This window comes from Oncorhynchus kisutch, linkage group LG17 (assembly GCF_002021735.2).
Source record: "Oncorhynchus kisutch isolate 150728-3 linkage group LG17, Okis_V2, whole genome shotgun sequence".
NCBI lineage: Eukaryota > Metazoa > Chordata > Actinopteri > Salmoniformes > Salmonidae > Oncorhynchus > Oncorhynchus kisutch.
The window spans coordinates 43,950,874-43,967,868 of record NC_034190.2 but is presented as its reverse complement, the minus strand read 5'-3'; the positions used below and the strand labels follow the sequence as shown (position 1 = coordinate 43,967,868).

General features: G+C 43.8%; 1 protein-coding gene across 6 annotated transcripts in view; it reads right to left on the bottom strand.

Annotated features, from left to right (window-relative positions):
- Nucleotides 1-15,451, bottom strand: part of LOC109906953 (glutamate receptor-interacting protein 2) — an 82,148-nt gene extending 66,697 nt beyond the window's left edge. For 5 of the 6 annotated variants that reach the window (XM_031793877.1, XM_031793878.1, XM_031793879.1 and 2 more), the window contains exons 1-4: nucleotides 15,152-15,451; nucleotides 8,190-8,270; nucleotides 6,142-6,277; nucleotides 1,846-1,991 (exon numbers count right to left, since the gene is read on the bottom strand). In XM_031793877.1, the coding sequence (XP_031649737.1) occupies nucleotides 1,846-1,991; nucleotides 6,142-6,277; nucleotides 8,190-8,270; nucleotides 15,152-15,314 (526 nt within the window). In that variant the 5' untranslated portion in view covers nucleotides 15,315-15,451. Of the gene's footprint in view, nucleotides 1-1,845; nucleotides 1,992-6,141; nucleotides 6,278-8,189; nucleotides 8,271-11,665; nucleotides 11,944-15,151 lie in introns of those variants that run through there. The other variant, XM_031793882.1, reaches the window with a different exon arrangement.
- Between the last annotated feature and the right edge of the window lie 1,544 nt (nucleotides 15,452-16,995).

The window sequence follows — 16,995 nt, the reverse complement described above, 5'->3', positions numbered from 1 at the left end:
AGAGTAAGGCTCCTAGGCACCTTCCTAGAGGGAAGCTACAACCCCTCCCCGTTCCACAGCGGCCATGGTCACATCTGTCCATAGATTTCCTGACCGATCTTCCGCCGTCTCAGGGGAACACCACGGTTCTAGTGATTGTGGATCGGTTCTCTAAGTCCTGCCGTCTCCTCCCGTTGCCCGGTATCCCTACAGCCCTACAGACTGCGGAGGCGTTATTCACCCATGTCTTTCGGCACTACGGGGTGCCGGAGGACATCGTTTCTGATCGGGGCCCCCAATTCACGTCTCGGGTATGGAGAGCGTTCATGGAACGCTTGGGGGTCTCCGTCAGCCTGACCTCCGGTTATCACCCCGAGAGTAATGGGCAGGTGGAGAGAGTGAACCAGGAGGTGGGTAGGTTTCTGCGGTCGTATTGCCAGGATCGGCCAGGGGAGTGGGCACGATACATTCCCTGGGCTGAAATGGCTCAGAACTCACTACGCCACTCCTCTACTAACGTGTCCCCTTTTCAGTGTGTGTTGGGGTACCAGCCGGTCCTGGCACCATGGCATCCGAGCCAGACCGAGGCTCCTGCGGTGGAGGAATGGGTACAGCGCTCCAAGGAGACCTGGAGGGCCGTCCAGGACTCTCTACGACAAGCGAGTGGACGGCAGAAGAGGAGTGCTGACCGCCACCGCAGTGAGGCCCCCGTGTTTGTACCGGGGGACAGGGTCTGGCTCTCGACCCGAAACCTACCTCTCCGCTTGCCCTGCCGGAAGCTGGGTCCGCAGTGTGTAGGGCCCTTTAAAGTCCTGAGGAGAATAAACGAGGTGTGTTAGCGATTACAACTCCCTTCCTATTATCGTATTAACCCCTCGTTTCATGTGTCTCTCCTCAGGCCGGTGGTGGCTGGTCCCCTGCAGGACAGTGAGGTACCGGAGGTCCCTCCCCCCCCTCTGGACATCGAGGGGACCCCGGCGTACACGATCCGGGCCATTCTGGACTCAAGACGCCGGGTGAGGGGCCTGCAGTACCTCGTGGACTGGGAGGGGTACGGTCCGGAGGAGAGGTGCTGGGTACCGGTGGGGGACATCTTGGATCCCTCCATGTTGAGGGATTTCCATCGCCTCCATCCGGATCGCCCTGCACCTCGTCCTCCGGGGCGACCTCGAGGCCTGTGTCGGCGCGCTGCGGGAGCCGCGCGTCAGGGGGGGGGGGGTACTGTCACGAGTCCGACCGAGGGTGTTTCCTTTTCCCGGGCGGGTGGCGCTCGGCGGTCGTCGTCACCGGCCTATTAGCTGCCACTGATTGTTTTTCCTCCCCCTCCTTGTATGTTTAGTGGTAGCACCTGTGTAGGGTTAATTCGTTTGTCTTTATTAGACAGCCGGCCCGCCTGGTTGTTGTGCGAGATTATTTCTATGTAACCTTCGGCTCTGTTGTAGAGGTACGTGTTTTGTGCCTGGTCGTGATTTGTTCCATTGTACATTTTGATTCCCTGTGTTTGGGAACGTTTGTGAGCACCCTGTGGTGTGTTAGGCGCTATTAAAAGACGCACAGCATTGAACTCCACACCCACGACACCCGGAGCATTACACCAGCCTCCAATGGGATAATCAATTATTTGTTATTATTATTATTTTTGGGTCACAGTCCAGAAATAGATGAGCTAGTACTGTACTGGAATAACGTCCGATGGTAAGAATACAACAACAGAGAGAACTGGAGGCTTTTCAGCCAAGAACAAAAGCAAGATATGTTGACCTGATCTGCAATATCATATATGTAATTTGAAATGCAAAGACATGGACATAACATAACTACTAACAGCAGCCCAGAGGCAGGCATACACACTAGAAGTGCTCGTACCAAAAGGAGGTAGTTCGTAATCCACTTCCAGAACCACACGCTCTCCTATGTTCTTCAGCAGGCTGATGATCTCCTCGTGGCGGAGCTTGGACAGGTTGATGCCGTTCACTGACTTGATGTAGTCTCCCACATTCAGCTGGTCACTCCTGTGCAGACAGGAGGATGGATTAACAATTGAAAATGTTGGTTGATGAGTAGGGCCAGCAGTTTTCCTGACCATGTCACTTAGCCAGGTATAACTCTGGGTTGGGTCACATACTTTGAAAAAACTCCTGGCCCTACTCATAACGATACTCTCAAAACAACATCTCATGTCCTGATGGCTTGAAAACATTGTTGTGTATTTTCATCTTTGCCCTGTCATGAACACTGTTTGGCACCTTTGTAGCATATTTGTAACACAAGCTATATTCATGTAAATCGTTGCTATTGCGATGGACAAGAAGAACGGGTGCTAAGAAGTAGTGCTAAACATACTCCAGTCAGACAGAGAGAGAGAGAGATGTTGCACATGGTGTCTCTCATGTGACATTGTGTGTCAACATGAAGCTCATTTAGATGCTATTTAAATAGATGTACTGCTCTGCTACACCTCTGGGCTACTGACAATTGCTACAGTGATGCAGGACACACACATCCGCATCAGTTAATCAAACACGGTCATACGTTCTCATCTCAACATAGATATACGCTGAGTGTAAAAAAACATTAGGAAGACCTTCCTAATATTTAGTTGGACCCTCTTTTGCCATCAGAACAGCGTCAATTCGTCGGGGCATGGACTCTACAAGGTGTCAAAAGCGTTCCACAGGGATGCTAGCCCATGTTGACTCCAATACTTCTCACAGTTGTGTAAGGTAGGCTGGATGTGCTTTGGGTGGTGGACCATTCTTGATATACCCGGGAAACTGATGAGCGTGAAAAACCCAGCAGTGTTGTAGTTCTTGATACACTCAAACCAGTGTACCTGGCACCTACTACCATACCCTGTTCAAAGGACACTTACAGTGCATTCGGAAAGTATTCAGACCCTTGGACTTTTTACACATTTTGTTACATTACAGCCTTATTCTAAAATGGATAACAAACAAAAAAATCCCCAATCTACACACATTACCTCATAATGACAAAGCAAAAATTGATTTTCATAAAATTAAATTAAAAACTGATATCACATTTACATAAATATTCAGACCCTTCAATCAGTACATTGCTAAAGCGCCTTTGGGAGTGATTAAAGCCTTGAGTCTTCTTGAGTATGACGCTACAAGCTTGGCACACCTGTATTTCGGTAGTTTCTCCCATTCTTCTTTGCAGATCCTCTCAAGCTCTGTCAGGCTGGATGGAGAGCGTCGCTGCGCAGCTATTTTCAGTTCTCTCCAGAGATGTTCAATCGGGTTCAAGTCCGGGCCACTCGAGGACATTGAGACTTGTCCCGAAGCCACTCCTGCATTGTCTTGGCTGTGTGCTTAGGGTCGTTGTCATGTTGAAAGGTGAACCTTCACCCCAGTCTGAATTCCTGAGTGCTCTGTAGAAGGTTTTCATCAAGGATCTCTCTGTACTTTGCTTCGTTAATCTTTCCCTCGGTCCTGACTATTCTCCAAGTCCCTGCTGCTGAAAAACATCCCCACAGCAGAGATGCCGCCACCACCATGCTTCACCGTAGGGTTTCCTCCAGACGTGACTCTTGGCATTCAGGCCAAAGAGTTCAATCTTGGTTTCATCAGACCAGAGAATCTTGTTTCACATAGTCTGATTGTCCTTTAGGTGCCTTTTGGCATACTCCAAGCGGGCTGTCATGTGTCTTTTGCTAAGGCTGGCTTCTGTCTGGCCACTCTACCATAAAGGCCTGATTGGTGTGATTGGAGTGCTGCAGAGATGGTTGTCCTTCTGGAAGGTTCTCCCATCTCCACAGAGGAACTCTGGAGCTCTGTCAGAGTGACCATTGGGTTCTTGGTAACCTCCCTGACCAAGGCCTTGTCCCCAATTGCTCAGTTTGGCCGGGCGGCCAGCTCTAGGTACATACTTGGTGGTTCCAAACTTCTTCCATTTAAGAATGATGGAGGCCACTGTGTTCTTGGGGACCTTCAATGCTGCAGACATGTTTTGATACCCTTCCCAAGATCTTTGCCTCGACACAATCCTGTCTCTGACCTCAACGGACAATTTCTTTGACCTTATGGTTTTTGCTCTGAGATGCACTGTCAACTGTGGTACCTTTATATAGACTGGCGTGTGCCTTCCCAAATCATGACCAATCAATAGAATTGACCACAGGTGCAGTCCAACCAAGATGTGGAAACATCTCAAGGATGATCAATGGAATCAGGATGCACCTGAGTTCAATTTCGAGTCTCATAGCAAAGCATCTGAATACTTATGTAAATAAGTTATTTCTGTTTTTATTTTTAAGAAATTAGCAAAAATGTCTAAAAAACTGTTTTTGTCATTACGGGGTATTGTGTGTAGATTGATGAGCAAAAACAATTTGTATACATTTTAGAAAAAGTCTAACATAGCAATATGTGGAAAAAGTCCAGGGGTCTGAATACTCCCGAATTAACTGTAAATATTTTGTCTTGCCCGTTCACTTTATGAATGGCACACATACACAAACCATGTCTCAATTAAAAATCCTCCTCCGACCCTTCATCTACACTGATTGAAGTGGATTTAAGTGACAACAATAAGGGAACATAGATTTCAAGCTGATTCACCTGGTCAGTCTTTGTCATGGAAAGAGCAGGTGTTCCTAATGTATTGTACACTCAGGGTTTACTGTATACGAGACCTACAGACCAGCAAAGAGGCCAATGTTGTAAAGGTTATAATGGTGAGAAGCTGTTCATCAATATTATGATTGTCATGTCTAGTCCTCCGATCACATTCTACACTGAGACACCTCGGTGGTGGCAGAAAGAATATTATATTCCAAATATTTAATGTGTGTGTGTCAGTAGAGGCTAGCAGTCACATGATGCTTAGTCACTGAAGCGTGAGTGCTTTCCACTGGGTTTTGCTCTCGTGGCTGACATGGGAACAAATTAAATGAGCTGAATGTTAATTAGACTATCTGTACTAAAATAACATCGCTCCACTGTTACGGCTGTTGAAAGGAGCGGACCAAGGTGCAGCGTTGTGAGCGTACATGTTCTTTAATAAAGAAAAAGACGCCGGACAAAACAATACACACTACAAAACAAAACCGTGAAGCTTAAGGCTAAGTGCCATAAAGAATGTCAACTTCCCACCAAGACAGGTGGGAACAAAGGCACCTAAGTATGGTTCCCAATCAGAGACAACGATAGACAGCTGTCCCTGATAGAGAACCATACCCGGCCAAAACATAGAGATAGGTAATCATAGAAACACAACACATAGAAATGCCCACCCCAACTCACGCCCTGACCAAACCAAAATAGAGACATAAAAAGGATCTCCAAGGTCAGGGTGTGACATCCACACTCCAAAATAGAAACATTACATCAAATCAAAGTTTATTTGTCACGTGCGCCAAATACAACAGGTGTAGTAGACCTTACAGTGAAATGCTTACCAACAGTGCAAAAAAGGTATTATGTGAACAATAGGTAAGTTAAGAAATAAAACAACAGTAAAAAGACAATGAAAATTAACAGTAGAGGCTGTATACAGTGGCGAGGCTGCATACAGACACCGGTTAGTCTGGCTGATTCAGGTAGTATGTACACGTAGATATGGTTACTATGCATATATGATGAACAGAGAGTTGCAGTAGCGTGTCCTGCCACCCACCACCGGCGTGGTGGGTGGCAGGACACAATGCAGGTAGCCTGGTTAGCCAATGTGCGGGAGCACTGATGGTTGGTCGGCCAATTGAGGTAGTATGTACATGAATGTATAGTTAAAGTGACTATGCATATATGATAAACAGAGAGTAGAAGCATCGTAAAAGATTATGAATGCCAAGCGAATAGAGGCAATTAAATAAAGCAGGTAGTTGCTGAAAATGTTCTCTACATAAACTTAATACAAAATAATTCACTGTTGTAAAAGGTCATTTAATTTAGTTTGTGTGATTCGTGAGTAGGTGGGAACATCCATATTTATCTTGTTAATTAACAGAGGAGACTCTCTCATAGACTGTGTCCTGGTGTAATATCAGTTCCAGGCTAAACATCACCCAGTAAAAAGCTGATCTACTGCAGTGTCTATAATCCCTAAGTTAGGACGACATGTGTGGGTGGCGGGTAACACACACAGACACCTCGCTGCGGTTGCCTGGTTACAGATGTGTCATCCTAGCCAAGATCTCACCTGGCAGCTAGCCCACCTGGCCGCAGGTTTGACACTCTGGGCTTGCCGTCCTTATCGGACCCCCCGGAGATGGTGAGGCCCAGGCTGCTGCCTTCCCTTTTAATCAGGTCCAACGTGGTCATGCCCCAGTAGTCCTCTATAGACACACAGAAACAGACAGGAGGAACAGTGTCACAGAGTCAGCATCCTTCTGGTACACTGAGACGGTTTGTCTGAGCTGCTACAAACATGGATTGATGATCTCTGCCTCTATCATTCTGCTTCTATCATTCTGCCTCTTTCTCGTTCATTCTGACTAACTCTTTCACTGCCTTTTCTATCTCTCCATCTCTGTCTCTTTCCCTCCCTCTCCTCTATGGTAATGATGACATGGATGGGGTTAGCTCCATATTAACGCAGTACATTCAACATAATTTGGTGGAATTCAGTGGATGAATTGAAAATGTAAATCTTGACACAAAATGGCAATTTTCTAGATTCCTAAATTATAATTTATTCATTTCCTGAACAGAATTGAGTTGAAATTGGGGTTGACCCTAACTGATGGCTAGCTAGCCGTAGTGCGTTTAGACGTTGTAGCTTACACTACATGAAAAAAGGTATGTGGACACCCGCTCGTCGAGCATCTCATTCCAAAAGCATGGACATTAATATGGAGTTGTTCCCCTTTGCCAGCCTCTTCTGGGAAGGCTTTCCACTAGATGTTGGAACATTGCTGTGGGGACTTGCTTCCATTCAGCCACAAGAGCATTAGTGAAGTTAGGCACTAATGTTTGGCGATTAGGCCTGGCTCACAGTCGGCGTTCCAATTCATCCTAAAGGTGTTCGATGGGGTTGAGGTCAGGGCTCTGTGCAGACCAGTCAAGTTTTCCCACACTGATCTCAACATACAATTTCTGTATGGACCACACTTTGTGCACAGGGGATTTTCATGCTGAAACAGGAAAGGGCCTTCCCCAAACTGTTGCCACAAAGTTGGAAGCACAGAATTGTCTAAAATGTAATTGTATGATGTATCGTTAAGATTTCCCTTATCTGTAACTAAGGTGCCTAGCCCGAACCATGAAAAACAGCCCCAGACCATTACTCCTCCTCCACCAAACTTTAAAGTTGGCACTATGCATTGTGACAGGTAGCGTTCTCAGATGGTGAAGCGTTATTCATCACTCCAGAGAATACGTTTCCACTGCTCCACTGAGTCCAATGGAGGCAAGCTTTCACCACTCCAGCTGACACTTGGCATTGCATGGAGATCTAAGGCTTGTGTGCGGCTGCTCGGCCACGGAAACACATTTCATGAAGCTCCCGATGAACAGTTCTAGTGTTGATGTTGTTTCCAGAGGCAGATTGGAACTCAGTAGTGAGTGTTCCAACCGAGGACAGACAATTTACCACGGTACGCGCCTCAGCACTCAGTGGTCCCATTCTGTGAGCTTGTGTGTCCTACCACTTCGCTGCTGAGCCGTTGTTCCATTTCACGATAACAGCACTTATAGTTGAACGGGGCAGCTTTAGCAGGGGAGAAATTTGACAAACTGACTTGTTGGAAAGGTGGCATCCTATGACGGTGCCACGTTGAAAGTCACTGAGCTCTTCAGTAAGGCCTTTCCACAGCCAATGTTTGTGTGCAGAGAATGCATGGCTGTGTGCTCGATTTTATACCTGTTAGCAATGGGTGTGGCTGAAATGGCTGAATCCACTAATTTGAAGGGGTGTCAACATACTTTTGTATATATAGTGTATGTGCTTGGTTCCATTCTGTCTGGCTGCAGACACATTGTGCTGTTAAATGAAATCCACGGAGGGAGAGGATTCCTTTAGTCTCCAGCGACAGGCTACATAGGCATTTTCTCAACCTTATCTAAGCACTACAGTACCACATCTATCAGCCAATGTAGCGCAGACGTGATGGAACATGTGCAATCAAACACTCTTGTGGATAGCTTTCCATCATGGAAAAAGGCTGAAGATAGTGGATATGGTACCACAGAAGATACTGTAGAATGTAGAACGACTGAAAGTTACAGTAAGGTGTAATCACACTGTACCTTTAATACTGCGTCTCCTGGAGGTAAGGGCATGGTCGGTCCCTCCAGAGTCCTTGCTGCCCTTAGAGTATGGCCCATCATCTGGAATAATGAAAGGGACATTTGGTGAATAATCTGGACGTTTGGAAAATTACTACAGTATGTGAGGAATGTGTGCATGCTGTTCCTTAGAGGAGAGGGGAATCTGACACCATCACATCCCCTGTCCACACACTGACAGCTGCCTGGGCCTTGTTTAACCCTTTGATCCCTATTAGAGGGAGTGTGAACATTAGAAAGAGGCACAACAGGAAGGAACTCCTCTAATAGGCACTTAGCCTACTAACTCAAAGAACACTGGCGGGTCAATCTCAGAACCCGGAAGGTCTTCCTGCTGTTTCCATGGTAACAGTGGGAGGGGTAAAGAGATCAAGAAAGCTAGTTTTAGTGCGAGTAGTATGAACTTGTCCCAATAGACGCTTATCTAAAGATAATGTTGCCTTGTTCACCCTAATGGTTAAGATTTAGACTTGGAGGAGCTGATTGTGTGATGTGTCCACAGGCATCTTCTACCTGCGGTGAAACATGATGTCTGCACCAAGATGATGCATACAGTATACCTTAGAGCTGGGAAATACTCTTGAGGGAACATGCTGTGGTTAAAGGACTGTTCAGGCACGTGAAGAATACAAACATTTTCAGTCAACGACAACAGCTGCTACAGAGGAAACCAGGAAATGTTCTCTGTTCCTCTGGGATTGTCTTTTTTACAGTGGGTGTCACGAACCTTGCCGAAGACGGTGCCTCTTCCTGTTCGGGCGGTGCTCGGCGGTCGTCGTCGCCGGCCTATTAGCTGCCATCGATTTCCTTTCCGTTTGTTTTTGGTTATTGGGTAATTGGGTACACCTGTTTTGTATTAGGGTTTGTTTGTATGGTATTTAAGGGCACTAGGCCTGCTGGGTATTTGTGCGGGCTTGTTTGTGTTACTCTGTGTTTGATGGTGTGAGTTATTTGTACATTTATTCTCCGGACTATTTTGTCCTGTTGTTTGGACCGGCAACCTATTATACGCCCTGTGTGTTGGCGTGACTGTTTTGTTGCACTGGGGAATAAATTTGAAGGAAAGACTGAACCCTGCTCTCTGCGCCTGATTCCACCCACCACCACTCCTAATTGATCGTAACAGTGGGAGCCATTTCTGACACAGCACCGGCCCCAGATTTGCAGTGACGCTGCCCTGCCCTGCCATTTGAATCTGGATACAGCATGGGCATGTCAGCATTTCTGTCCACCGAGGACAAACTTTTCAACCAAATGACTTAAACATCATATTACACACTTAAGGAAAAGCTAAGCCAAAGTTGTTTAAAAAAACATTTGCGGAAAGCTAGGGCCTATGAGAGGTCCATCTATTTCAGCTGCTGCACTGACAGGTCGACTTCATACACCGTGTGCTCCAAATATTCTGACATAAGCACTATTCTTACTATTGATTGAACGCAGCTCAGCCTTTCCACTCCCTTGCTGAGCTACACTGTACAATGCTACATGTAACACTCTTGGTAACGAAAAACAAAATGCAAATTTAGCCTAGTGATGTCCTGTTCATCAGCTTTAGGCAGGATTGTCATGATGACGTGTGTAGGTGATATTTCTGTCCTGTGTTGTCTACACTCAATTAACCATTCATCCACTTTTGTATCGCAACTAATCATCCCTCGTGCATAATATCACATGACCCTTAACTAAATTCACATCATCAATATTCAAATGGGGCCAGCCTTTGGTCAAAAAGGGAAAAATTCTCAATTTTCATTCTTGTCATGCACAGGACTAATTGGCCCAAAGACAAAATAACATGGAGTGTATCTCAATAGGCTAAAATATCTTAGTCACCTTTCTTTCATTTGCACAGATGTAAAAGAACGGGTGTAAACAGTTAGCTGGTACTGGTCGTTCACCTTTCCTACATTTTCAGATCAGTGCATTTGAAGGAAAGAGACGAGGAGAAGGAATGTCTCCATATCATAGAATCATGGTGGTTGATAAGCCACGTCTTAACTGTGGAAAATACGCAGACATAATATAAAAATGAAACATAATGAGAGTTTACAAAAAGAAAACTCAAGGGCTTGCAGGAATATGCATACAACAATAATGTACACTTCCTTGCACAAATATCCTGTTCAACAACCTTAGGGCATAAGTGCACGGCGGGCACGCACATACACACAGTGTGAATCACCAAAGACACACTGTGACAGGCAGCAGCGTGTGTGGTCCCATAGCCTCATGAGGGGCCTGACAGTCCAAGCAGCCATCATTGTAGTCAAAAGGCAACGTTTGCTCTGGGTTACAAAGACCCCATACGCCCCACGTGACTGAACGCAACTATACCATACATACAGCTGTACCAGTTAAGAAAAACATCATTAGTGATCCTGACGGGCCAATCATGGGCCAAATACATTACTTCTTGAATTGGCTTAATCAATTCAGCAAGCAAAACAAAAAGCACCCTTGAACTAAACAACATCCTAACTGGGTACGGCAGGGCACGAACCTCCTAGTAGGAGCATGTTGTTTTGGCAGAGGGAATACTCATCTACTGTGGTAGCTAAAGAATCAGGTATGGAACTGCAAAAACGATACACTTAAGATCTGCAAACAGGACAGTACCTACAACATTACTTAGAGTGGTGTGCAAAGTAATGTGCCAGAAAAATAGTCACCCCTATTAATTTCTGGCATGTCAATTAAATGAATCTAATTCAAGGCACCGTATGCTATCCTCTTTAGAACCAATCAGAATGTAGGTTAAATGTGGGGGCCTCTGACAATAGCTATGAAATCAGTGCTATTTTCAGAGGTAAGACAGTATTTATAAACTGGGCTTCACTAGACCCAGTTTGCATTGCCATATCTGCTCCAATTTCAGACGGCAGCCTTGTATTCAGTACTGTCTGGCCCTAATTCAATGGCATTTGGTCTACTGTCTGTGCCTTAATAGCGAATTAATAGATATACTGCGAGTAAAATGGTGCTTGACAAAGCTGTCATTCAACAAATCTCAATTAATCTGAATGTGTACAAATATAGGGAAAAAGTGTAACATTTCCAGCTGACTAAATAACATCTAATGACAGAAAGTCTAGCTATGTGACAATCTACCTCACTGGGCATAGATGCTATTTCAACATCTATTCTAGGTTGGTTCAACATCATTTCATTGAATGTTTGATTCAACCAGTGTGCCCAGTGGGATGTGTGTTACCACCATGCTGAAGACATTGAATCACAGGTATAAATACTTCACTCTTCACATTCAGAACTAAATACTGTTACAGGTGCTATTGATAGTCCTAAGCCCCTTACTATTGCAACACTAGGGTGTAGCACCACAAACCATATGACATACAGTGCACACTAGATAGCCTATGACGGCTGTGATATTCATTCATTCATCATCACAATCAGTGAGTGTCAGGCAGATTTACCGATGCTGCTGTTCTTCGCCTCTCTCCTCAGACCACAAAGCATGGCTGCAGTCCTGTCAAGACATCCGACCTGAGAGGAAAGTCACTGTTCTGTTGTAGTGGCCAGCAGACCCAGCGAGGTGCCCCTGGGGATACGGTGTCCTCTGTGACCCAGTCTCACTCGCTAACAAGCAGGACAAAAAACTATTTTCTTCTCTTCATATCTCTGTTCTACTTGAAGCATATCTTGACTTCACTTATTGCATGAAAAATCCTGTTCCATAGATATCTATTTCTATGTCCTTTAACTGTTTAAACTTGGTAAAAAAAAATATATATATATATATATATTGCTAAAATAAGTCATTCCCACAACAAACCGAAAGCAGGGAAACCAAATGATCAAAGCGTCAAAGGAATAGTCATCTCTCCTTTTCTTCCCACCATTCTGAGGTTCCTTTTAAGGTATTCATGGTTGCTCTTCCTATTCCATAGGAATAATCATACCCCTCGTTCACGCTCACATACCAGCTCACACACAAAGCAACCATTACACAGAGCCTCAGTGTGTGTCGGAGAAGGTCGCTCTCCCTCCCTCTCTATGCCAGAGGGGTGTGATGAAGCAGTCAAACACTCTCCCCACACATGACACGGTCACACCCCCTGCATCACACACACTTTCTCTCACACACGCGCACACTCAGTGCAGTCAAGCACACAATTAACGTTACCCACACATCCATTGTCACTGAGCTCATACAAGAGCAGCCATAAGCAGTTACACATTTTCCACACTAGTCGACACATAAGCAGTGCCCATCTTACTGTGCCCACCATAGTCATCCTACCCACACACATACACTGGCTAACTAATGTTCGCAGCTTTTCCCCTCGCGTGCCTTAAATTCCACCTCCCATTCCATAGGCTCATCACAATGATTATTATCTGCTTATACAAGAGCATCCCCAGTGGTGGAAAAGGTACTCAATTGTCATACTTGATTCAAAGTAAACATGTCTTAATGGAAAATGACTCAAGTAAAAGTGAAAATCACCCAGTAAAATACTACTTGAGTAAAAGTCTAAAGGTATCTGGTTTTAAATGTACTTAAGTACAGTGGTGGAAAAAAGTACTCAAATGTCATACTTGAGTAAAAGTAAATAGTGTACATCAAAAGTCCTTATATTAAGAAACCAGATGGCACAATTTCCTTTTTTGTTCATTGTTTTTTTTTCTCAGACAATTTACAAACGCAGTATGTGTGCTTTGTGAGTCCGCAAGATCAGAGGCAGTAGGGATGACAACGCGCTACATTGATAGGTGCATGAATTTGACCATAATTCTGTCATGCCTGAGTATTCTAAATGTAACGTGTACTTTTTGGTGTCAGCGGAAATGTATGGGAGTAAAAAGTCAATATTTTCTTTAGGAAGGTAGAGGTAAAAGATGTCAAAGTACAGATAACCCAAAAAATGGCTTAAGTAGTACTTTAAATTATTTTTACTTCAGTACTTTACACCACTGAGCACCCCTACCAATAACTGTACATGCATGTCGCTACAAAGCCAAAAGAGACTTATTCACTCAACTTCTGACCAGAGAATCCTGTCCTTTATATGAGACAATGGCTGCAATGGATATAAATCAAAACAACAATATGGTTTCTCGCTTTCAATCTGTGGTGAACATCTCATGTTCCCTTCTCTGGGTGAGAGGGCTCTTTCCCCCACTGCCACTGCGCTGTCTGTCTTCTACCCAGACACACACTTACAGAGGAGTTCAAACGACCGCTGACTGACTGAGAGCCCCACCTGTCTGTCCATTTGTCACCCTCACATGCTCGCCACTTCCTGACTCACCCTCCCTCCATTCTTTCCCCCTATAAGGCCTGACAATCCCACCCAAAGGAACTTCTGTCATAGTCAGGTCTGAGAGTAGGGAAATGGCATCAAAGGATATACTAAAGCTCTAAACAGACACAAATATGAACTAGAGCCCACACAATAGCTTCAAAGTCCACACAGATGTGAGGATGAGCTCAAGTACAAATAAAAGCTAGTAAACTATATGTGCAGTACAAATACATCCTTGATCCCAATGCATAGATTTATTAAGTCTATGTAGCATTTTCCTGACCAGAGACACCTCAAACAACTACAAACAAAACGTTCTCTCCACTGTAGAAGTATTTCTCGCCAATGTAGCATATCTCCTAATTAGTAGTCTCTTTCCAGTGGACCCAATACTCTTTGGCATAGACAATTTCCTCCGAGTTTCGTCCTTAATACCCCCTTTACTCAGGTGTTTCAGAGCGAAACAAATTAATTTCTTACAGAATAAAGAGGAACAGAAGACACAGAGCTGTTTGTTGGTCTTATAAAAACCCAGGGAAACAGAACATACTAGGCCACACAATTAGGGTAATTATTTATATATTTTACCTTTATTTAACTAGGCAAGTCAGTTAAGAAGAAATTCTTATTTTCAATGACAGCCTAGGAACAGTGTCTGCCTTGTTCAGGGGCAGAACGACAGACTTGTACCTTGTCAGCTCAGGGATTCGATCTTGCAACCTTTCGGTTACTAGTCCAATGCTCTAACCACTAGGCTACCTACCACCCAATTATGTAGAGTAGTAGAAGCACACCCACTCAGTGTAGTTCTGTGAAGTAGAATAAATGCTGCGTTTAGACTGGAGAATCAATTACACACAAAAATTACACACATTCTGCTAGAAAGCAATATGTAATCGATTCTAGATTCAACAGATACTTGACTGTTTAAATGTATATAAAACAGTGCTATTGTCTTACACTTCCAATTAGTGATCATTCTAAAAGACCATTGTAATATATGTTAAATAAGACCATTGTAATATATGTTAAATAAGACATGACATGTTCACTTACCTCTAAAAGAATAAGCTCTCACATACGTTGAAAGTACAGTAAAAGCTATGAACTACTCTCCAACCAAAAGGTAGCTGGGCACACTTTCTAACATGCAGCTGATCATACTGCCAATGTATGGCTATCAGCTCTAGTTGCGAATAACTGGGAGCGGGGATGACAGAAACTTGAGTCAACACACCGATCACGAAATGACTTAGCCTACAAGACAGGCTCAGAGGTGGTGAACATGACACAGTCATAATTCATAATCATAGTACGATGTTCACCTGCAAGGTAGCTCAGACGTAAACTAAACGTAAAATATGACTCCATTAAATAACTCATCCCACATTTAAGCTAAGTTATCATATTGATTTTGACAAGACAAAATAGACAAGATAAATTCTAGGTATAGTTTCTTATTTAAAACGGTCTCAACTAAGAAATAAGGCACTTCAGCTCCCACACAACTCAGGCTGGAGCCTGCAACAGTATATACAATACAGTGCAGTGTAAAAACCCAATCAACTCGTCCGTTTGGCTTTAATGAACAAAAATAAATCATGTGGGCTCTGCCATCATAAGTATTCATAAACATTGTTGCGTAAGCAGTACCTTTGGTCCTCCCTCTGATGATCCCGAGCCGACAACGGAGTGAAAAGGAGAACATCCTCCTCTTTCCTCCTCCTTTCCTCATGGACTCGGTCTGAGAGAAGGCCAGGGTGATGAGCTTTGGGTTGCCCATACGTCCCTTTCCACATATTACTCTGCCTGCCATATTCACTCTCTAGTCACCGAAAGTAAAAACATTCTCGATCGCTTTCCTCCAAACGGTTTCCTCTAGCTCCGTCCTGCGGTCTCTTCACAACCCTAACTGGAGGAGTCCCAACATCCTCAGGTGTGTCTGAATAAGCCTACAAAAAAAAAAAAAAAAAAAAATCTAAACCTACGAAAGATATACATATTCGTAAATCTATGCATATTTATAAACCCATCAGTGACTGCTTCTCTCGTAACACACACACACACAAAATGTGAAATTAAAACTACATGCAAACAAAAACATGAAGATGCTGTCCATTGTTATTCATTTCAGGTAAGGTTATGTAAATGTAATGCATGTTATATTGTTTGTGATTTTTATCACTGACACAGTATTTTACATGAACAGATGGATAGGAGCTAAATGTTGCAGAGATGGCACAGCCTGCCAGAACGCAATGGAAACTTTCACCCCAGGTGGCTGGCTATTTATTCATGCCAAAACATAGCATTTCAGAATTGCAGCATGAATGTGCATGATTGAAAAGGGCATCTAAACATGTTCATTTCTGTAATTCCAACAAAACACTGTATGCGGTTGTCTACATTAAATTACTTTAATTTATGAGGCCCAACTGTCATAAGCAGAGAAGAAATGAAAGTCATGTGGAAGAAAGCAAACCGCTTTGGTTTCATCAATATTTCTGAATAATACTCAAATCTAAGTAGTGTTAAATTACAACATATTTGCAAATTAAATCAAGATATCTTGATTTGAAAGCATCTGGATATTAGACTCGTATTGCACTCATGATAATCGTGTAGTAGTCGGATTAATGTCCCAGACATATCTTATTATTTTTATGAACTTCCTTCAAGATCTTCAAAGATCCCAAAGGGGATTCAACTACTTCGAGCCTCATATATCCCTGTTGAGAGCATATCAATAGGAAGTTGAAAACATCTTTCATACAAGTTTCCATTGCTTTACTAAATCCTAAATTGTCAGAATGGGGCTAAGGATCACTACAGGGTGTTGGCAAGGATGACTGCACAACCAGCTGAAGTGCCACAAGGCTGTTAGCACAACAAACACTGATGCACTTGGGAATAGTAGTCAGTGCTATCCCATAGTTTCAGTCGAGACACGTCACACAGGTCTAAAACTTCCCTTGTGTTGCACACAGATCACAGGTCACCAGTAACCAGGTTTCCATCTAATCTTAATGCGCGTAAAATAGATGACAGATAAAAATAGTCAGGACAGGCCTGATTGAAAAAGCTAATTTGTCATGAACTTGCCAAATGTCAATAAACTATGTGAGACATGGCAGTGGAAATACTGATATAACTGTCACATTGTACCAAACTTGACATGTGGTCCCCCCCACAATGACTTGGGAAAGCATGCATTTTATTAGGCTACAGATTAAATATATCAGGAACTTCATTGGTTTGGTGAAAGTGCAAGGTGATGAACTTAATGCTCCTTCCCAATAATGCGTGGCTACTGTTTTGTCCATAATGTCATCTCGTAGGCAGGCTATACCTGCACCGTATCTGCGAGCGCATGTGGCAAGATCAGAGAAGAAACATGCGCTATATAACGCAACATTTCTGACAAAACCATCGGAGTTGAAAACGCATAATTTTTATGTGCACTATGGCATCACGCAGACTTTCATCCTCAACAAGTC